At 38.5% G+C, this 23,957-nt stretch overlaps 1 protein-coding gene across 3 annotated transcripts in view; it reads left to right on the top strand.

Annotated features, from left to right (window-relative positions):
• DGKH (diacylglycerol kinase eta) overlaps positions 1–23,957 on the top strand; it is a 162,764-nt gene that overhangs the window by 73,915 nt on the left and 64,892 nt on the right. For 2 of the 3 annotated variants that reach the window (XM_059839088.1, XM_059839089.1), the window contains exons 3-4: positions 9,831–9,941; positions 11,347–11,427. In XM_059839088.1, coding sequence (XP_059695071.1) covers positions 9,831–9,941; positions 11,347–11,427 — 192 coding nt within the window. Of the gene's footprint in view, positions 1–9,830; positions 9,942–11,346; positions 11,428–23,957 lie in introns of those variants that run through there. The other variant, XM_059839090.1, reaches the window with a different exon arrangement.

The following is a 23,957-nucleotide window of genomic DNA, read 5'->3' as shown; positions in this document are numbered from 1 at the left end:
TGTAATGACAGATCATGTGAAAACTCAGATTTTAGAGTCCCCATTATTCTAGGAATTCTATGATTGGAGACTGAACACGTGAAGATTATCTTTACAGAAGCAGTGAATGCAGGCTTATGAGATGCTGTGTCCAGGTATGTCACTTCTGTGCTCTCCAATTCCTGTTGCATGGAATCATGGAATGGTGGGGTGTGTTCAAAGGGTCTTAAAGATCTTCTGGTTCCAACCCCCCTGCCATGGGCAGGGACACCTTTCACTAGACCAGGTTGCTCAAAGCCCCATCCAACCTGGCCTTGAACACTGCCAGGGATTGGAATCTACAACTTCTTTGGGCAACCTATTCCACCGTCTCAGCACCCTTGCAGTAAAGAATTTCTTCCTTGTATCTAATCTAAATTTACCCTATTTCAGTTTCATTCCCCCTTGTCTGCCATGTCCTGATGCTACATGCCCTTGTAAAAAGTCCCTCTTTCATAAGCTCCCTTTAAATACTGAAACTCATCAGCACAGATAATAAGCTGTTTCCTAAATTTATAATGGTTCAGTGAGTACATTTGTAATATTTATGTAGCTGCATAAACAAGTGAATGTACCAGCACAATGTGTCTGGTTACAGAAGGCTGATAGTGGCCTGGAAGTAAACTTCAGATCAGTTTGGCACTTACTCAGTACTACATCACAAACTTTAATTTTCTCCAGAATATACCAAGCTATAAAATACTCACCTACTAAATGTAATATCTCTGAAAGAATTAAAATACAGTAACTTGGACTGGAATTTCTGGTGCCAATTTGGGCTCCAGACATTGTCTAGAACTCGTAGATTTTCCTAGAAGAAAATCTGCAATGGGAAAAAATTGTGCAAGGTGTAGGTTCCTTAGTAATATTTGTAAGGAATTATAGGAAAAGAGATCTTAGAAAAAAGGTGCAGTTTTGCTCCACGGGCTTTCACATTTAGAACTGACAGAAATTCAAGACAGAGAGAATGAGTTTGTCAGAGTCCCAGTCTTAAGAGCAGTGTACTGCGTGTGTGAACAGGACGCTTATGAAAAAACCTACATTAAAAGGAAGTGCACAAAACCTGGAAGCAATGGCAAGTGATCCAGAAGGAATTTAGAGAATCAGTCATGCGTGGGTGGGATTAGGAATGCCAAAGCCCACCTGCACTAGAGTCTAGCAAGGGCTGTGAAGGCCAATGAACAGGTCTTCTAAGGTACATCAGTAGAAGGAGGAAGAGTGGGGCAAACTCATGGCTGTTGCTAAATGAGGCATGGGACCAGGTAATAAAGACATGAAAGAAGCCAAGCTACTCAATGCCTACTTTACCTTGGTCTTTACTGTTCACGTCAGCCCTCTGATATCCCAGGTGCCTGTGACCAGTTGAAAAGTGGTGGAAGGTGGAGGAACATCAAGTTTGGGAACACTTAAACTGCATGAACACAAGTCCAGTGGTCCTTCTGGGCTACACATCTCAGTGCTGAGGGAGCTGCTTGATGGCACAGCAAGGCCATTCTCCATTACCTTTCCAAGGTCATAGCCACTAGGGGAGTTTCCTGAGCATTGGAAAAAAGCAAATGTCACTCATATTTAAGAGAAGGAAGAAAGAGGATTTGGGGAAGTACAGACCAGCTGCCTCATCTCTGTTCCTTGGAAGGTGATGGAGCAAACATGTGGTGATTAGTGGCACAAAATCCAGTTAGAAGTCAGTCACTACTGGTTTACCCCTGGGGTTGTTACTGGGGCCAGTGCTGTGCAACATCTCCACTAAGGCCTGGATGATAATACAGGGTGTATCTGCAGAGTGTACTGACAATACAGAATGAGGAGAAATGTCTGATGTGCCAGATGGCTGTGCTCCCATTCAGAGAGGGACAGGCTGCAGGAGTGGGCGAACAGAGAAGTTCAACAAAAGCAATGAAGTTCAACAAAAGCAATGTCTCACATTTGAGGAGGAAGAATCCTATCCCACTGTAGCAGTGGACGGGCTGGGGGCTGACTGATTGGAAAGCAGAGTGGCAGAGGAGGGTCGTGGGACAATGAAGACCAGCAGGATGCTGGGCTGTGTTTGGGAGAATTGCCAGCAGGTCAAGGGAGATGATCTTCAGCTTGTCCCTGGTGAGGACACACCCAGAGTGCTGTGCCCAGTTCTGGACTGCTCAGTACAAGTCAGACATGGCCATGCTGGAGAGAGCCCAGTGGCAGGCCACAAGGATGATTAAGAGCCTGGAGCATCTTTGATATGACAAGAGGCTGAGAGATCTGTGACTGCTTATCCTGAAGAAGAGAAGGCTGAACGGGATCATATGAATAAATACAAATATCTGAGGAGTGTAAGGAAAAGTCAGGCTCAGTGGTACCCAGTGACAGGATGAGAGGCAACAGGCACAGATTGAAATACAGAAACCACAACATTTTAACACAGGAAAAAAAACTTTTTTTGACTTTTACCCTCCCACTTTTGAGGGACACTTAATTGAACACTAAGACAGGTTGAACATTTGCCTGGGAAAGTTGTGGAATCTGTACTTGGAGAGACTCAGATATATGTATGGAGATACATAGATATCCTTGGGTCAGCTGCTCCAGGTGACTGCTTTGTGACATGGGCTGGACTATATAGATCTCCAAAGATTCTCTCCAACCTCAACTGACCTGTGATTCTGCAACAGCCATGCTCCTTAATTGTAAATATATTGAACCTGAACCTACAGTACCAGAATTAGTTAGAGAACAAGTACTTAGAAAGTTCTGTGCTATGTCATGTCCCAAAATGCAGGTTTTTGTCCTGCAGCTTTGTTTACAAGTCCGTGTTTTTCAATATTCTTTCCTATTCTTCTCATCTGTAAGAGCAGGAATTGTTAATGACTTTATAGTTTCACTTTTATTACTTCTGAAGTTCCAATCTTTAAAAAAGCCATTTATGAAGATTTTTGATTAAAATGAAATGCCACCTCTGCAGTTGAGAGACAGTCTAGATTATTCTGGTAAAGGAAGAAGATCTCTTCAATTTTATTTTTTATATTTTTTATTCGTGAAATATGTACCATATATATTCTAGTGTCTCAAAACCAGTTTGACTTAGTTGGTTTAAATCTCTCTGCTCAGAGCATGTGCAATTTAAAAGGAACAACTACTGAAACTCCAAATGGTAGCTGTGAAATACTGCTCAAAGTTAGCTGAGTTGTGTTACAACACCAAAACTCTTAAATCTTTGGCACCGAGTTGCTGTCCTATAAAGTGTTTTATCCTTTTTCAGTGGATTGCAGCTGTTTCATGCCCTGATTAATGAGAACAGAGAGTGAGAGCAACATGCTGTACATGAGTTGAAATTAGGAGTTTAAATACTTGAACTGCAGATAGAGTTTGTTCTCTGTTCTCAATCTTGTATCAACTTTATATCTAAAATAGGGTGTTTGTTTATTTTTTTTAAATTCCAAGTGTAATGTTTTATCCTAATATGGCAATATCTTACTCATATTTGTTATGTGCTACAACCTCTATTTTTAAATCAGTCTGCTAATTGCATTTCACACAGCTACAAAGATATTTTTATTATGGTAATTTCTCTGTAATTTCATATTTACTTCATGTCTTACTGCATTACCATGTGTTCCAATTAGAGGAAGTTGAAAGCTTTTTAAAATTATTATTTATTTAAAATATAAAATAAATAATAATGCAACAGTATATACTGTTTTAACAACAGTAGTGCAAAAATCTGTTTCCTTAGCATAGGCTGGAAGGGATCATGAAGGGAAAACAAGGTTGAGGAAGAAGGACACTGCACGGCTGTATAATTGCATTTATTTTGGTTGGAGTTTTACTTATGCTAGAGTCCATCCACATAAATGACCCCAAAATATGGAGTGTAAGAATAACTGTGAAGAAACACAGTTTTTATTGTTACACAGAAATGGTGGTGCTTAATCACAAGTTAGTGTTTTGGTGGGGTGTGTGGCTGGCTTTCCTTCTGAGATTTTGGAAAGCTGTTTTCTCTCAGCTAGTTGGTCTGGTTTTTTCCTGTATAGGACAGGGATAGCTGTCATCAACAGTGACAGACCGAGCATGTGCAACTTGCTGCATTTTGTGATTTCTGTCACTGATGTAACCTGGAGGATGTGTTAGCAGCAGCAGCCTGGGGCATCTCAGTTGAGGCAGGTGTTGTGCTTTAGGCACCCCATGACACAGCTCCATTTGCTCCACTGAGCTACCAGTTCTTGGTGGTACTTGTTTTATTAAGATTTTCTTGATATTAAAACTATGTCAGTTCATCAAAATACTGATTTTCAAATTTATTTTGATGCTTTTTAGCTGTATAAATTCATAGATTTTTAATTTTTGAATGTTAGGTTCCCTTCACTGTGAACAGGAATCTTCAGTAAAAATGTAACCTGCAGTAAGCTGCGGCTGAAGTTTTTATTCTTGGTAGATAAAATCTATTTTTATTTTGACATAACTAATGAAAAATCTGTCAGCCTAAGTGACAGTAATGGAAGCTGCTATACAGAGATTGTCAAGAAAATCACAGGCTTGGAGTTCCCGAGTCATAATTTTAATATAAATCAAGTGTTTGATTGTCACATTTTTAATAATAAAAATAATTTTCAATCCACTGAACACATGGAATGTTTCAAGGGGCTCTGAATGAGTTACTATGAGCTGTGAGATTTTACCTTGTAGAGTAATGAAGGCACTGTCTGCCTAAAGCCTGACCTGTGCAGATGGTAAAAATGTTCCAATACTGAAAAGAAGGGGGTTGGTTTTATCCTGGTACTCAACTTGGCAAAGTCACAGGAATAGGAAGCATTATAGGAGAGAGTTAGTATCAAAGAGTATCATCATATTATCGCTCTCTCTTTTTTTTTTCCCCTATTAATTGCCTCATCTGTCAAGAATCCAAATACTCATTGTTATGGTAAATGAAGGCCTAGGCCCTCTTGCAAATACAAACATCAGACTTGAAAGCAAAAGAGATGCTGTCTCCATAGCAGTAGAAACCTGTGACATTTTTTGCTTGTTTGCACAATGATCCACTTTCAGCAGTGGAATAGAAAAGGCTGTTCAGGAGCAGCATGTGAGTCTGGTGGCTGTGCATTCCCATGGTACTTCCTCATGGCAAATTTAAGGGACCACTTACAGCTACACTGCCCTTGAATTTGTCTATTCTCTTCTTTTTTGTACTTCTGATGCTGTCTGCCTATACAATCTCTTGTGACAGCAAGCTTCATAAAATCACTACCTGCTATGTAAAGATGTGCTACTTTTTATCTTTGCTAAGCTGATCTCAATGTAGTTTTGTCACATTCCTCCTTGTTATAATGTTGTGGGCTTTGGTGAACTATAGCTCTGCAGTCACCTTACTTTTCCTTAATGCTTTTTTAAACATTCTTCACATCACCCCCTTGGTCTTCTGCTCTTCAATCTCTCTTGTTGTGAGGCAGCTACTGTTCTGTGAATTATTTGTGTTGTCCTTCTCTGTACCTTCTCTTAACCCCATTTCATGAGTTAGAGAGAGCAGAACTGTCTGACACAACAGTGTTACAGAGCAGCAAAATTATATTCTTTCTTGGGTTTGTTGCTTTTCTTCGTGATAGGCAAAATTGCATGGCATTTCTGGCTGTTAAGCTTAGAGAACTGCGAACTGTGACTCACAGATCTCTTCTTTACTCAAAGTTGATGTGAGAATGTTAATGAGGTTTAGCTTTTTCCTTGAAACAGCTTTCGGTTCACACCATGCCCCTTTTCCCAATTTAGTTCTAATAACATTTCTTCCATATTCTTTGGTGGAAAGCCTTGTCAAAGGCTTTCTAAAAATCGAGGTCTACAGGGTCCTAATTGATCTACTTGCTTTCCTCTACACCTCCTGAACACATGGTAGGTAGCAGGGCAGTATTTTCCTTCGCAAAAGCTCTGTTGACTGTTTCTGGTTGGATACATAAGGGCTCAGCAGTATTCTTTTGTATGGACTCTACTGTCCTAGCAGGAGTGAATGTTAGTGTCAGTGGCCCTTTTGGGACCTTCAAGGCTCCCAGGTCAATGCCACCTGGCCCACATGACTCAGTGATTTGTCTGGTCTAGTCCTTCCCTACATGCCTTCCACCTCAGTGCAGCTGTTCTGATGTTTGGAGAACATGCTGTGTGAGATACCACCTCATCATCTTAATTGGTAAAGACAGATGCTGAGGATTTGATGGGCTTCTTTCCTGTGGCCTTCTTATCCTTGAGTACCCTTTTCACACTTCGGTTGGAAAATGATCCTGCCAACCTGCTAGCTGTGTTTCATCTTTCCAAGTTTTACGAACATTTAAGTCTCAGCATGAGCATCTGTTGCGAGGTTATCTTAAAATTCTTCTTCACGCTTCTGATTTCCTGTTTGCGTCTGACTGCCCTGTTCTATGGCCTTTACTGTTCTCATTTTCATCCTCCTCACTTTCAGAAATTTCCTCATGTTCTCTTAGTCACTCTCCTGACACATTTTGAGCAGCATGTCCACTTATTTACATGAAGACAAGTAGAGGGTAGACTTTAATCATTTAGTGGTTTAGTTTGTAGTTGCCAATAGTGGATCCACAATTAGTTTATTATTTTCTGAATTCAGAATATTTTCTCTTTTCTTTCTGTCTTTCTAGCAGCAGCAGAAGTAAAAAATTTACCTTTGCAGAAATGTGGGGCTTTACAACATGAGTGAATGAAAAGTACTGCAATGTGGTTGGTTTTCTTTAAAATAAAAACTGTTGGTTTGGCTTTTCAGGTGTTATATACTGGACATTTAAAAATCTGCTGATACAAAAGAGGATATTTCTCATTTTTAGTGACCTGAATACCCACAAATCCAATTTGTTTTTTGTCATTTTTTGGAGATTTTGGAGATGCAGAGTTGCATTTGACATTCTTGGATAATTAGTCACATGTACTCCTTAATTTTATGAAAAACGGCTGTGATTTTTATAATTAGATTTCTTCTGGAATATATACCACAGTGGAACACTGTGATGTTGTAATTGTAATATTGTCAATCATTTTCTTTACTAATGGCTAAAATAGTAAAGATTGTTAGGGATTCTATTCTGTTCTAATTATAGTCTTATACTCCTGGAGGGACATTGCATTACTAGATGACACAAGATGCAGGATGGAGAAGTTCAGAGGTTTTGGCAAGCTGATTAGAGATAGTTCTGTAAAAGGGAGAAGTAGTGTGGGATTGTGGGATGTGTACTTCTTGTTTCTCCTAAATTACAGTAGGAAAGAAGTTAATGTAATTGGAGTGATTATTGCTTATGCTTCAGATTTAATGTCCAGCTGGGATTAATTATAAAAAGGCTTCTCAGAACAGTGAGATCTTGGATCACTGTCTTAATTGCCATGGGGAGAAGAAAAAGAACTACTTTCTTAAGGTGTAGTTATAGCCTGATCATTGCTTTTGAAAAACTTAACATGACCTGTGCGTAGGAAATAATGAGGACCCAAATTCAACAACCTGGGAGCTCCCTTCCAATCTGAATTTACTGGAAATGCTCTTACTTGATATAGACTCAGGAAAGCATTATTAGCAGATTACTTAATGACTCATTGGCAGATGGAATTTTAAACATTTTAGAGTCTAAATAAAGTTAATTAAGGGTATTGGGCTAAGGCTTTGTGCTCAGTTTTGATGCCTGCAGCCATGGATTTTTCTATTTTAGATGGTCAGACCTCAGCCCAATATAGTTATTTGTGGTAAAATGTAAATTTCATGTGTGTACTTCATTAAGTACTTCTACTTCTTGGGTAAATGTTTACCAGATTTTTAAAAAATTTTGATGCAAAAATAAATTATCTAGACCCTGCAGGGTTATTTACTGCCAACTTTAGAAAGCTAATTTCAAATGGCTGACTTGCAAAATGGATTTAATTTTGGAGGTTTGTTGTTAGGGATATTGGTGTTTAAGGGGAGTAAGTAGAAATAGGAGACAATGGTTTAGTAGGGATAAAAATGATAAGATAGAGTTAACCAATTCTTTAGTGAGTAATGCATCAAGGTTTAGGGAGTGTTATGGGTTATTTTAACACAGTTTAAAAGTCCCAAAAGTATTAAGTATAGTGTATGTTCTGTGTCTCCTAGTAAACCTAGTGCACTTTAGGGAGTGTGGATTTCGTTCCATTTTGGAAATTTTCCCAGTAAGTCAGTGTCTTTCATTAATGTGGAGTACTACCTGGAACTTCTCTAATCTTAACATCTTCTGACCCTTTAGAAACACACAAGTCAACTGCTCCCGTCCTTGTGATGAGCTTCCAAAATCTCAGAGTGTGATATGAAGCCTAGGTGCTGCATGGCTACAACAGACAGCTTTGGAGAAGTGCTTGTATTTGCTAACTGATTAAATCTCTTTATATCATGGAAAATTAGCTTATCTTGGGGTCTGATCAGAAAATTGCAAAGTGTCTTAAAATGGTGTATGGTGAGCAGACCCTTTCCGCTGGGAATTGCTATCCCTTACCTAGAGCAGGAAGGCTGAGACTGAATCCACTGGTCCGGGCTATTGGCACGTGAAGCAAACTGTGACAAATCTAAACTTTCAGCTACAGTGTTTGAGTGGAGAGGGTTGCTTTTTTGAGAGCATTAATTCAATTGCTTTGTGATCGTTGGACTGCATTTTTGGTTTGTGACATTAGGACTATCTAAATGAAGGGTGGGATCTCTGTACATAACAGCAATGTTTCTCATTTCAAGGAAATGGTAGGAACAGTAAAGTGCTTTCTGCTTTTTCTGTGTTTTTATTACTTGCATTAATGTTCAAGAGAATTTCACATTTGATAATAGAAGATGTTTATAAACTTTAGGTCAGGTCTTGGTTAATTTTCCAGAACCTCTAGAATAACTTCAAATGATGTTTGTCCCACATTATCTAGAAATTGTATTATAAGATTCTTATCATGTTTTTACGTTACAAATGGGAAAAAATCTGGAAATAGTAATTTTGCAATATAATATCCAGACATACTTACTTTTTCTCCTACCTATTGTGTGCTTCACCACTGAAGAAAGTTTGAGACTCATGCAATTATTATTCGGTGTTCATGTTGTTTTGTCTGATTAAGTGGAGAATTTCTCTAATTGGATGAATCCCATACACACTGGTGCAAACAGCATCCACCTTTAAAATATACTAATTTGCCTCTTACTCATTTAAAAAAATGGGATTTATATAGACAGGATTCAGTATGCAATGGAAAGGTTTGGATCAGTGAGTCATTTCTTGCCTAAAAAGATTTGCATGGTAAAATATCCCTATCTGTTACTGTCCTCACACTTTCCAGATAATAATTATCTGTAATGGTTAGCTGATTTCATGCTGAAGGCTTCAGTTCAGCAACACACTCAAAGTCTTGTGTGACTTGCATCAAACTGGATTATTCCCTCTATTTTAAAGTAATTCTTGTGCTTGAATCAGACACATTTAAGTACCCTGTTGAATTAGTATCTGTGTGGAAATTGTTTTTCTCCTCAACATAATCAATTTTGGAACTGGAAATTACCTTTGTTGATGGTTTTAGTATTTTTTCCCATGTTGTGCCACCATCGGTTGTTGTTCAGTTTAATATTTGTGGCTTTGCAACTATCCAGACAATTGAATTATTTGCAGTTTACATGTAAAATTAGCATTTTGCCAACATTTTCATTCTTTAAAAAATAGCAATGCAAAATCTGGTGGTCCAAAGAATTAGTCTCTATTTAATGTGAATAAATAAACTTTAAAATTTACAGTTATATTGAGGTGTAACAAAAAAAAGTAACTTTAATCTATATGTGCAGCTATTTCTACATATTTCTATATTTTAATATTTTTCAGACAAGTATAAAAGAAGGATTACTACTGAAGCAAACCAGCTCTTTTCAGAGGTGGAAAAAGCGTTATTTCAAACTTCGAGGTCGTACCCTTTACTATGCTAAGGATTCAAAGGTAATTGTGCTATTAGTGTCTAATGCCTTTTTCTTATGACTTCAGTTTTGTTTAGGCTTTTAAGTTTAATGCATTTAATAAGTTTAATAAGAATAATAACTTAATGATTTGTTCACAGTTGTTTTATATAAAAAATGCTGTATATAGGATGTAATGGGTTAAATTAGCTTTAAGAAAGATTGGTTATTTCTCTTGATTTTTTTCATGTGAAGTTTATCACAATTATTTTAACCTTTTTGTCTATTCAGACAAATAATAAAGTCATTTTAAGGAGTTGTGGAGTTTTTTGTGGCTCTCAGACAGTAAAAAAAAGTAATAACTGGATAATGCTTAAAAGTTATCACTAAGGCTGCATTCTATTAAAACTCTTCTGCTCTGAGGCCCATAGAAATAGTTAGGGCTTTCTACAGGGGCACGTGGTCGTAGGACAAGGGGGAATGACTTTAAACTGAAAGAGGATCCATAATATCCATATTTGGATATTAGGTAGGAAGATGCTCTTTACTGTGGGGTGGTGAGACACTGGCACAGGCTGCTCACAGAAGCTGTGAATGCCCTGTGCCTGGAAATGTTCAAGGCCAGGTTGGATGGGGCTTTGAGCAACCCCATGGCAGGGGGTTTGGAGGTAGATGATCTTTAAGGTCCCTTCCAACCAAAACCATTCTGTGATTCTATGATAAAGATGGGAAAAGAAGGTGTTACGAGTAGGCAATTGTGCCAGTACTCAAAGGCATGCTGAATCCAGACATGCTGAAACTCCCCCAATATTGATTCTCCTCCCATGGCATGGAAGAGGAAAAACATGTTAGGGTTAAAAAAAAATGTTGGACTGCTCTTCTGTGCTACAAAACCCATCATGAGCGTAACAGAACCTAATTGATCCTTTGCCAGAGGCTGGAGTGTTTAGAGTAGACATAAATTTCTCTTGTTTGAGCATCAGACAAAGGACTGGAAGGGATCAGTTCAGCCCTTTGAGATGCATCTTCTCATATGGATACTATATCATTACTTTAGGGTTCCATCCGAAAACTAAATAATTAATTTACATGTTACTGTGTGTGAATCTCTTTCCTCTGACACCGCATTTATGCTGCATAGTAGACACTCTAAAGCTTTAATATGTAAGAAACCCCCTTCTTTTAAAAGGGATTTTAAAGCAATATAATTATTGAGCCTTTATTTTATGCTCTCATGTACCATTTAGAATAGCAAGTAGGACTGTGTTTAGGGCCAGTTATGAAATTTTGTCACATCATCAGTGTGTTCTATTTTTTTCACTACTTTTATTTTCTATTTTTATTTTCTAATTGGAATAGACGCAATAAAATTAAAGCACATTTTGTAAGCATAGCTGAAAGCGGATTCAGACTTAATTTCATGCTTCTGTGTTTTTTTCCCTTCACAGTCTCTAATATTTGATGAAGTTGACCTGTCAGATGCCAGCGTAGCTGAATCAAGCACAAAAAATGTCAACAACAGCTTCACGGTATGGAACAATTTTAACACTGTTTTTGAAGGCTGTGGATAGACTGTAACTAAGAAAATTGAGGATCCTCTCAATTGCTTATTTTCCTCTGTTTGGAAATAAAATTTCTTTTTTTGGAAATGGTTTAATGTATGAGAACAATACCACGTCAGTTCTAGAACATTTTATTTCATGTGAGATGACAGTTGTTTCAAAAGATGATGATAGAAGGCCTTAAAATTACAAGATTCAGTACTTAGCACTTATTTTGGGTTTGTGCTATAATTTCTCCTAGAGGTGACATGCTGAATTAAATCAAATGTAATTGTGTTTTTGTTTTAATTTTCTTAACATGACATTTTTGTTTCCTTCCTATATTGAAATGTATTTTATTTTTTTTCACTGCCAATCATACCCATATATGTTTCTGTCACATGGAAAAGCTGTCCCTACAGTCTCACCTTGATTCTGATACTGCTGTAAGAACACAGAGTATTGATAAATCCCTGTTTCTGTAAGTTCACAGGTTTTATTTACACAAATGACCCTTCATTTATTGTTCAGCTGTCTGTTAGAACTGTGATAATGTCTGGCACAATTCCTCTGCTGATTCTTAACCTCTAGAGAAAAAGATCTTGAATATGAGCTAGTTATGAGGAATACCATTGGTGAAGTTGTCCTTTTGAAGGATATTTTGAGATGTCCAACTGACTGTAATGGCTTCATTTTCCTTAACTGAATGTCTCTATTAAAAGGTTAATTCTTAATTTTCCTGACATTTTTAATTCCCTAGGTGACCCATATTAGTTCATATTACCATATTACCAGCCTTTTTCTTCTCCAAAGAAGTCAAATGCAAGCCTCATGAGAGGTTCATAGTTTCTTCTTGCTGTGGGATCTCCCAGGCAGCTGCTGAGGCAGTCAGAGGACTTCAAAAATGTGCTTGTGTTGGCCTTGACACCCAGTGTGTTGTGTCAATCTAAGCTGCTTTGCTGAGTAAGAATGCAATTAAAAAGACTACTTTGGCAGAAGGTCTCAGGTGAGGTGGTGGCTGTGTAAGGTACTAGCCTGGCTTTTGGAAAGATTCTTTCCAAACTAAAAGTTCTGCTTCTTCAGAAAAGTGGGATGCTTGGGCTTTTTTCTTTCTTTCTTTTCTTTCTTTTCTTTCTTTTCTTTCTTTTCTTTCTTTCTTTCTTTCTTTCTTTCTTTCTTTCTTTCTTTCTTTCTTTCTTTCTTTCTTTCTTTCTTTCTTTCTTTCTTTCTTTCTTTCTCTTTCTGTCTGTCTTTCTTTCTTGTCTTTCTTGTCTTGTCTTTCTCTCTTCCCTAGTTCAACACTTGGTGTTTTGGTATCCTTTGTAATCCTTTAGGCCCATTCAGCATCTCATTCTTCACCAAAAACTTGTTTTGCTTCTAGTATCATGACTTCTGGGGAAGACAGTAGTGAAAAAAGTAATCTCTGGCTACAGCTTTAACAGCTTCAGAGACACTATTTATTTTCATGTCCTGGGTACTTTAGGGCAAACAGTGTTTTCTCTAAGGAGTCCTCAAATGAATTTTGAAAAATTATTTGGATGTAAAGCTCTCCTGGATTGAAGAGTCATCTGATTTGACTGTGAAATATGGTAATAGTTGTCAGATTGCCTAATCTTTTGGCTTCTTTCTTTGTGTTTGCCTAACCCAGTCTCCCAGCAACCCAGCTCTGTGGAGTGAGACATCTCTGACCTCGCCTGCTCTGGGTTGGACTCAGGGGCTGGGGGTGGAGTGGGTGGTTAGCTCTCCAGCAATACTCCTTATAAATAAAAAGAAATCTTTCTTTTTGCCTTTTTATTTTCTTCCATCTTAAAAGGTAATTCTTCTTTTCTTAAAATTATGAGTCTTTTTATTTATGTTCTAAGTGATCTGTTAGCATTCTCTTTGTTAAAAAAGGCAAAAATTAAATCCTTAGCATTAGCCTTCTCTAGTTAATGTACTCCTCTTGTTTCTTTGTCCCAGTAGATAATATTTTTAACACAAACTGATGTAAATGGAATATACACCAAAGGACAAATTTTCCAGGAAAACACACCTTTACAAATTTATATTAAAAAAAGATTTTAAGTTTTTGTTTAAAAACCATTTTGTCATTTCACTTAGATCCTACCCTCTCCCCTCAATTTCCCACCCCCAGCTTGTAGACATTTTGCCTTCTTTTGCCTTTTCTAGTTTGTCTGTTTGAAGGCAGAGGTGTGTGTCAAGTTTTTCCGTGCTCTTATTTTGGATAAAACTCAAGTCCTAGAATTAGTCATAACACATAGATTTAAGGGTGAGTTTATTTGTAATGCTTGCGGAATATTTTATGTAACTAAATACCACTGTTTGTTCACCAGAATTACTTTTGCTATCTCTCTGCAAACAAGTTGAGGTTAAAGGGAAATTTGAGGTACATAATATCTGTTAATTAAAATACAGAGCTGATAAACTTTAATCAGCTCATTTGTTTCATATTTTTTCCTTACTGCTGATGGTATTACCTTTCAGCGAATGATCAACTCATTTGTAGCAATAAGTTTCTAGTGTACAACCTTGCCTTTTAAGAGTTTGTAGGTAGTTTGTAGTTCTGAGCATCCTTACCTAGAGTTTAATAGGTAACTTATAAGGTAAAGGTGTCCCTTGATTTCAGAGCCTTTACATAAAACACTCAAGGCTGGATTTTTCCTCCTGCCTTGTTAGGTACCAGTGGCCCAAGTCTATGGGAAGAGGGTGAAGAGGTTCCAACATCCAGTGAGAAATTTGCATCACCCTCTCCATCAGCCACATCAGGAACCGAGGGGGGATTTGCTCAGCTCATGACCAGTTCAGTGGCATGAGTGAGTGCTGAGTCCTCATAGTGATATTGGGCACTCTGCAGAACATGTTTTTCCCCATAACTTTGCTTCTGCCTTGGGGGGTGGTCTGTGTTGTCTCAGCACAGCCAGAGTGTAGTTGCTCAGCGTGTTACCCCTCTGGGGAGGCTCCTGGGATGAATCAGTCTCTCACCCTGACTGCACAGAAGCAGATGGGGCAGTGACCAATTCTGCTGAGAGCTGTAATTCCTTGTGCATTCTGGTTTGCAGGGATGGAAGCTGGCTTGTTGGTACCTTGAGTGCATTTAGAAAAACTCTCTTTATTGTTCTCAAAATGAGATTTGAGACCAAATGGGGCTGAAGAGTGTTCTCTGGTGTGCAAGCGTGGGCTTGTAGAGCAGTGGTGGTATGCTTTTGTTCTAACAAGTAGAAGGGATGGGATTTTAAAATGCTAAAAGGATTCTTGAACAGGCATATTCAGACAATGAAGTTCCTCAAGGCAACACAGGTGACTATGGATTGTGATTTAAAAGGAAGTTATCTTAGGTGAAATTTGGGCTTAAGTTTCTACCTCTGCCCTGCTTTTGATGCTGAAGAACTGATGCACATTGCCGAGGAAAAAAAATCTGTAGATGTTGAGCATGCTGCCCCTCGGTAGTTGAGGAACATGGTTGCATAAAATGCTCTGGATTACTATTAAATCTGTGTTAGAGTCTCATGTTCAATGCCCAGGCTTCATGTGGCAGCACCTGTATTTTAATCCATCCAAACTTTTGTTTGAAACTCTTAATTCAGTTATGGGTTTTTTGATGGTAAATGTCATGGAAAATAATAATATGGTAAAATACTGGTTTTGAAGCACCAGTTTGTATAGCTGGCTTTATCTAATTGCATCTAAGAGAGACAGAGAAAATAATTTCTCTGTCATTCTGGAAGGTCCCCTCCAGGAATATGAGTTAACCTACTGTATGTTACTCAGGATGGGGATTCAGCTTGTCCTAACTTCTGGGTGGGACTTGATCGGTTTATAGGCCCCTAAATTTAGTTATCTAAAATAAAATTATTAGGTCTTTAAAGCAATTTCTGTAATTGCTCAGTTTAGTTTAGACTCCAGTGATTTATTAACTGATTCTCCTTTAGCTACAATAGCAGCTTTTTCATCCAGGGCACCTAAAATGTAGGCCCTTGCTTTCAGCTTTCTGAATCAGGTGCTGAATCAAGTGGTTTCTGTTGAATATGCATCTTCTAAAAGTTGTCATCTTGAGCAGGAGAAGCTGCAGTAGGCAGATCTGCTGTCCTGGAAAGCCTTCTGTGATTTTTAGTAATTGGAGACTGGCTGGAAAGGAGACTTTACGTTCCAGCTAATAACGCTGATTACTAGGATTCTGGATATGCTTGCAGAAATGTCTGACATAGTACATTTTAGCTGATGTATTGGTTTTAGCAATGCTTGAGACCATATAGACCATAGAGTCCTGATTATTTATCTGTGAAAAAAATACATCCTTGGAGAACTTGCGAAGTGTTGGGCTTTAATAAAGTTTTCTCACCTGATGTTATGCGGCAAAGGCAGTAGAAACTTATAAGCTATTTTAGTTTTATATTTTATATTATCTCCATTTGATTTAACTATTTTCCAAGGTAAATAATATTTGTCAACATTCTTCTATACTCTTACCTATTCTTGCTGTTCTCCTGATTGTTACTCAGCAGCATCATCTTGTAAGTGACATTACATGCTTGACACTCAAGGTAGCCCAAGTCACAGACATCTGGGATTATTTTATAAATTAATGCTCATTTACATTCCTTATGGATCCCAAGTTTTGTCTGTTTTCTGCAGTGGCGTAGTGTGAATTTTTGTGTCCCCTATTTTGGTACTAAGATCCTTCTTCTGTTAATTTGGAGCTGTCTGTAACTCATAAATATTTAATCTGCACTTCTGTGGTGTGTATTTCTTTGTTTTTACTAACGCTGAAATTTTTCAAGTCACTGTACTCTCTACTTAATACATTGCTTGGCTCACTTTGAAGTGCCTTGGAGATCAAGAGGGGGAACTAAGTAATCAAAATTTTGTGCTGTCTGCATATATTCCTGTATTGCTACTTTACACTTCTCTTCCAGTTTAAGAATCATGCCACAAAATTTTGTTGGAGAATAACAAGCTGCTTAATATCTATTAATCTTTTTTCACATTAAAAATTCTTTTTATTCCTTCTTACTTTTTTATATCCCTTAGCTTTTCATCTCATTCCATGATGGTCTTTTTAGTTTTATAATTGGTCTTTTCAGTTCAGTGATCCATTAAACATGATTATGGATCAGTCTGATTTAACTTTTCTGAACAGTACGTAATGTTTTTCAAATTAATCCCTTTAATGAATTAATTCCTTTATGGGTTAATTTTTTAACGTATTTTTTCTTATTATATTAAAAAAGACCCAAACAAAACACGAATGGCATTTCATTGTACTTAGTCCCTGAATGTAACTTTGTTATAAATTTTTTTTTTCTCTGATTTTCACTTTTTTTGATCAGACATATGAGTTCACTTGGACTGAAAAGTAGGGAATTCAGCTTAATATGTTTTAAACAGCAACAAAAAAATCTTTTTGCAGCTGTCTATGATTTCCTTTGTATTCTGTAAATTTGGATAGATTTTTAAAAACCAATATATATATGCTGATTATCCTTGGATATATTATTTTTAGAAGATGAGAGTTTTTCTATAGGTTAGTGAAACCAAATATTCCATTGGAGCAACTGTACTTCAAGTGTGGTTAAAATTTATATTGTCTTCTTCTATTTTCTATTGTTTTCTTACAGACCTTTGTTTACCTTATTTCTTATCCATATTTCTGAATGCAGCATATCCTATGTCTTGGTTGGGGATGTAAAGTTTATTGGCATATGACTTATGTGGAACCAGCTTAAAGGATAAAGTAATTCTTTTCATCTTTGTGCAGCTGCTGTTTTCAATGGGAGGTGGCCCAGTTCTACTGGAATCCCAATTCTTGTGATTTGTCATGATTTCAAGTTGAATATTGCAGCCAGTCCCAAAGGGCAGATTGCTTTTAGCACTTCATTTCAGTCCTGTTGCTTGTGACATCAGTCAGCTCTGTTTGCATCATGGAGATTAGCTACTTCTAATTGATTTTGGAGAACTAACTTTGTAATATTCACTCTGGGCTTGGGAGACAGAACGTGTTGCCAGAGTTTTGCAGTATGTTTCAGAGATAGTGGCAATTTCTCTGGACTTGGACATATTTTGCTTCTTTCTTGCCACTGAGATATTTTCAGAGTTGTTGTTGAGATTTTTCTTCAGGGACTACAAAAACTTCAGGGAATGTGAGAATTGCTTAACCTCCCCCAAGCCACATCAGGAAGAAAGAAGACAAGCCTTTTCCCAAGTTTAAAACCTTTCATCTTTGGGTTTGGGCACTCCTTCTGTCTTTTCAAATATTAAGAGACAAAGAGAGATGTTTCTAAGGCTGGGAATAATTATCCTAAAACTTTTTTTTTCTTTTTTTTAAATTTAAATAAGCTGACATCAGTTGAATTTTATACTGACTCTTGATTTGCCCAGAGTTCAGGCTCTTGAGCTTTATTTAAGTGCAGAAAGCTTATGGATTCTAGTGGAGGTAGTCCTCTGCTGCTGTCCTGCATGTTTATGAAATCCAATTTACTGCAGCTGCATCTCAGTAACATCAGGAGGTGGTTTCTTTACTGAAAGCCTCAAGCCTCTTTCAGATGTTCTTCTATCTCAGTCTGGTTCAAAGGGCTGCTCACCTGAAGGTTACACAGATTTTTCTCCTCTCTGGCCTTTCTGCTGCTTTTCTTTCACTGTCTTTCTTACTTCTTTAGTTTGGTGAAATCATCTTGCTACTCCTGTGTTGGCAGGCTCCTAAGATCCTGGGGTCAGCAACTATCCTCGAAGTTCCAAACTTAATGTGGACTCCTTCGATTTCAGCTATTGCTAAGCAAACATTGCCTTGCTTGTAGCCTGGATTGATTAATCTTTCTGGTTTGCTCTGTAAGAATACTCTGGAGCACAGCTACCCGTATTCTTTTTTTCTTTGTAAAAATCTATTTTGAGTAAATGTCTATATATAGTCTGTGTTGATGTTCCCTTGAAGGGAGACACTCTTGCTTGACTTCTCCCTTTAATAAACCACAGGGACATGCAAGGAATGGGTTTGTGTTTGGAAACATGTTTCTGGTTTTTATCCTTTAGATCAGCAATAATTTCCTGGATTTGGGTATGTTTTGAAATTTCCTGTGCATTCCAGTTGTGTGTTGATGTTAACAGTATATACTGATGCTGGGAGTTCAGACACATTTGCAGAAGTCTGCTTTAAGTACTGTCCTCTGGTGAGCTGAATCCTGGTCACAGAGGCACTGTATTTTAAATTTTGCCCTTGGGATTATCAGAAGGGTCAGTGCATGGCATTGTTTAAAGATGGGGTAATGGCATATCCAGATGTTCCCCGTGCCCTGTTGGCAGTGTAGAGCAGGGCTGACAGGTCCTGCAGTATCATCTGCAAAGGTGCTGGGTTCTCTTCTTGTCTTCAGGAGGTAGAACATGGCTGGAAATGGCTCAAGTTCCTCTGCTGGCTTCACCAGCATGACTCAGCTTTGCACCAGTAGCTGACTCTTGGAATGGATTTAGCTTTTCTCTGGTTGTGAACTATCTGCTGTTTCATACAGATGGTGATTAGCCTCTAAGTAATGAAGGCTTTTTGATGCTTCCAACCTGAGCAACACCCAAACCACAGAAAGAGAGGGGAAGTGCTTTGGATTCCATTTTGTTCAATTTTCTACTCAGGGTTGGGATTTTTTTTCTATATTCAGGCAGTTTAGAAGTAAGACAAAAACTGAAATAGCAAATTAATATGCTTAGGAAAAGAAAAATTAGACAAAAGCCATTAGTGTGCACTTGTGATGCATTTAGGGTTTTTTCTTCCATTTACCACTTGCTCATTTGCCCTCCCCCTCTCCTCCCATCCTATGACAGTGACAAAAAAATGTAATGAACCTGAGAGCTCTTTCTAAGTTCTAAGCTCCTTATCTCTGACTTGATGCACTGTCCCTTTCCCTAGAGTGTCTGGAGATGTTGAAGCTTTAAGTTTCATTATGAAAAAGCAATAAAGCATTTCAGCTGTGATGCTAAAAATCCATAGATAAATTGCTTGAGATTGATCTGTTACAAGGAAGCTGAACACTTTTCAGAGAGAAAAAAGGAGATACTTAAGAATGTGATTATTCTGGTCTGTATTGTACATTTTGATTTAAGTTGCATTTGCCTGGAGCTTGTTTTCCACACATTTCATGCTTGGCAGAAATTTTTCAAAAATAGCTTGCAGAAAATTTCTGGTTTTCACTGGTGAAGCATTTGGGATGTGTGAAGAATAAGCCAGATTTCATTCTTCCTGCACTTTCTAACCCATTCTCTGATGTTTCTTTCTATTCATGCTTTAAAAGTGGTTAAAATACCTGGATAAACCTCAGAAAGTATCCCTCACTGCAGTTCCTGTTTACCAGATAATTTTGTAAATTAAGTCACTGGTGTAAACTTTGAAAAAGTTTCCTGTTTCTTGTGAACAAGGATCCCTGGCTTTAGGCAGCTGAACGATGTTTAAACAGGAATCTGTTATTACAGACAGGGAAAAAATAGTCCTTTGCTGGTTTATTTTGTATAAAATTGCACCTAGTGCCATTAAATATACAACTACATGTTTTCCCTAAAGCTGAGAAGCCATCCCATCTGATAGATGTGTAGTGAGCTGGTGAAACCAAAGCTAAGGGCACAGCAGTGTGAAACTAATGTGCTGAAGAAAGCTTTATGTAAGGACTTTAAAGAAACATGCAGGCCTTGAACTAACTATATATAGCAGTTTCCAGTTTCCATTTGCAAGAATGGTTTATTGGTTTTGCTGTATTTAAATGCTGATTCAAAATAAGTTTCTAATTCTTTGGTCCAAATCCATGGAACTTTCCTACACTGCTTCTTGTAACTGTCTCATTATAAAGTTGTACTTCTGCAGGAAAAAGGTTTTTCTGTTAGCAGTTGGTTGAAGTTGAATACATGAAGTCGATTTGGGGAACTGGATTTCTGACAAAGTGATCTTTGCTGGATACTTTTGCAATTCATGGCTGGACGTGTAACTGGATGACTCGATTTACCTGGATTCTGTTTTCACAGAATCATGGAGTGATTTGTGGGTTGGAAGTGGCCTCTGAAGGCCATCTGGTCCACCCCCTTTGCTGAAGCAAGGCTACCTAGTCCAGGCTGTGTCTAGGTGGCTTTGTAGTATCTTGGGGTGGAGACTTCACAGCTGCCTTGAGCAACCAGTGCCAGTGCTTAGTCACCCTCACTGTAAAACATTGTTTCCTGATGTTCACAGAGAGCCTCTGGTGTCTCAGTTTGTGCCCTTTACCTCCTAGCTTTTCACTGGACACCACTGGAAAGGGCCTGGCTCTGTCCTCTTTGCATCTTCCTTTCAGGCATTTACATATATATATATATATATAAGATGCCCCTGAACCTTCTCCAGGGTAAACAGTTGTAGGTCCCTTAGGGTCTCCTCACATATCCCATACTCCAGCACCTTCACTGCAATGTCTGCAGTATGCCCATGTCTCTGTTGTATTGAGCAGCCCAGAACTGGACACGGTGCTCCAGGTGACTCCTCGCCAGAACTGAGTAGAGGGGCAGGTTCACTCCCTGAACCAGCATCTTAGGATACTCCCTGGCCTATTTTGCTGCAAGGGCATGTAGCTGGTTCATGCTTCATTTGTTGTGCAAGAGTACCCCAGATCCTTTTCTGCCAAATTGCTTTCCAGCTAGGTGGTCCCCAGGGTACACTGATGCCTGGGGTTGTTCTTTCCCAGGTGCAGGACTAGGGGCATCTTGTTGAAAATAATGAGTTACTGCCAGCTCATTTCTCTAGCCTGTTGAAGTCGCTCTGGATGGCAGTGTGACCCTTGGGTGTATCAGCTACTCCTTCCCAGTTTTCTGTCATCAGTAAACCTGCAGAGGATACACTCTACCACATCATCCAGATCGTTAATGAAGATGCTAAACAAGCCTGGTCCCAGTATTGTCCCATGAGGTACACTGCTAATTACTGGCCTCCCTCCAGCCATGCTCTGTGCTGCTGATCACCACCCTTTGGGCGTGGCCATGCAACCAATTTTCAACACATCTCGCAGTCTGCTCATCCAGCCTACACATCATCAGCTTCTCTAGGAGGGTCTTAGGGGATAGTGCTGGAAGCCTTACTGAAGGCAAGGTGAACAATATCCACCTCTGTCTCCTTATCTACCAGGCCACTCATTTCATCACAGGTTACAAAAACATGACTTCCCCTTGGTGAATGAATCCAGGCTGACTATTCCCACATGCTTTCCTGTCTGTGTGCCTGATTGTATTCTGGGCAATGCTCCTTCATTTTTGCTCAGTGTGGTATAAAATAAGCCACCTCAATTACCCAGGCTGGATTCTACTGCAGAATGAAGTCCCTTTACCTTTTTCAATGATGCAACCATTTTTGTCCTTAAGCTCACTTGTTCTGGTGTTGTATTGGTGTAAGAGATGCTGTGTGGAACTAAGCCTTTTCTTTTCTAAAAACTCCTAAGAGTTTTTACTGTGGGAGCCAAAACCACACATTACATCAATATTTGTGAGCTTGGGAACAGTGAAATAGGAGAAGGCCAGGAAAAAGAGGGAAGCAACATTTTAGTGGAGAAGACAGAGCTAATTGTTCTGATTATAAATTCTGTATTGTACTGAGGCAAATGTAATAACCATTTATTACCCGCCTTGCTTTTAACTCCTCCCCTGTCTTTGTAATTTATACTTTTGTCTGGCTTGACTCATAATGAAAAATAACACTGACAATTCACCATAAAGCACCAACTTTGACAGTGATAGTACTGTTATAATTTATTTAGTATCCAGAAACCAAGAAATTATGAATACTCTAGAAAGCTGTCCAGCTGTTATCACTGTGATTTTTGCTGACAAGTTCTGGAAGGTGTGGGAGCATCAATGACTACAGCAGTCCACTTCCACCATTGGTAGAGGTGCCTTCACCTGCCACACTCATACAGACCCACCTGCTCAAGAACAGGGGCATGGAGAAAAGGGGAATTGAAAAGCAAGAGAGGCAGAGCATGTTGTCCTGATATTTTCCCATTCTGGCTTGCCAGCATCTGTAAGCACAGAGAAGTTAGGAAGCATTTAATGTTACACTCCTGCCCCAGGCATTGAATACAGTCCCTAAGGAGAGAGTTGGGGTGCTGTCTCTGTATCATCTTCTCTTCATTATTTCCAAAAGATATTTTAAAAGTATCTGTCCAGAGAACAGGAAAACCAATTCCCCACCCCCTTCAGATTCTATGTGACATTTCTATGTTAGTAATTTAATTCAAGATCAGGCATACAAAGTGCTATTAGTGTAATGTCTGATAATAGTTCAGAGTGGCAGAAGATGCCTTAATGCAAATATCATGTTGCAGGAAGCAGAATGCTTTGCAGTAGCTGCTTTGTATCTACTTAGGTATAGAGCACTATTCTCTTGATTAGCAAACACTGTGTCTTCATTTTGAATTTGTAAAAGAAGCCAGGACTGGAGCCAACAAGCTTTGGGAACGGTATTTTCTTATATATTCCCGATAGTAAAAAAAAAAAAAGAAAAAATAGAATAAAAATTAGTCAATAGGCTTTAATTAAACTCTCTGTGATTTTATTTTATAGATTGTAAGTCTAAAACCACTGGGCTGAAGGCATGTAGAATGTTACTGGTTAGGTTATGTGCACTGAAAGAAGAAAGGACTTTCAAATTTACTCTGAATTTGATGACAATTTTATTTCCTTTCAAGATGTTACGCTTGTTCCTAGTAAGTGTTGTCTGAAAGAAAAGTTGTAGTAGTGATCCCAAATTTGGCTGTAGAAATGTCATCCTAGTAATTTCAAGATGTGTATGTACATATATATGTGTGTATATGTATATTTTAGAAGCAAATTATGGTAGTGTTTGTGTGAAAATCCCAACTTAAGGCAAGACCTATGTGGTAGCAGAGTGAACAGTGATCTCTTGTTCTCTCCCTTATTCCCCATTCAAAAAAATCCCCCTACTTTTCTGAGCAGAACAAGAACATTATTGCAGTAACGGGTAGTTTTACTTCCCATTCAGACATTGGGAAGACATTTCCTGGGATTTTTTAGGGTTTGTGTTGGTTGTCTTCAACTTTAAGACTGTATGTGCTCACTCTTCCCAATGCCTACTGCATTAAAAGTGTTTTTTATTCCAACTACCTCTATTTTATTACTTTCCAATATACTGCAGTATCTGCTCTTGGTAATTGTCTTTTCCAAAATCAGCAGTGACTTCTTGGCTACTTGACAATGGTGGAAAGTTTCAAAGGAAGGTAATCTTATTTATTTTTTAAGACCTTTTGACTGTCTTCATCTTTTGCGATTTGTCTCCTGCTTTGTCAGCATGTGAACTGTTGGCACCTGAGTTCCTTCAAGACTTAAGAGTGTTCTGATTCTTATGTTACCTCGGTGGTCTCCCAGTGGTTCCTGTAACATTTCCTTTGCATTGTGTTATAGAGCTTTCCTTCCTTCCTCCCTTCCTCCCTTCCTTCCGCCACTTCTGCCACTTCTGCCACTTCCGCCACTTCCTTCCGCCACTTCCTTCCGCCACTTCCTTCCGCCACTTCCTT

The sequence above is a fragment of the Haemorhous mexicanus genome, chromosome 2, assembly GCF_027477595.1.
Source record: "Haemorhous mexicanus isolate bHaeMex1 chromosome 2, bHaeMex1.pri, whole genome shotgun sequence".
NCBI classification, from domain to species: domain Eukaryota; kingdom Metazoa; phylum Chordata; class Aves; order Passeriformes; family Fringillidae; genus Haemorhous; species Haemorhous mexicanus.
The sequence above is the reverse complement of the archived record's forward strand: the minus strand, read 5'-3'. Positions and strand labels throughout refer to the sequence as shown.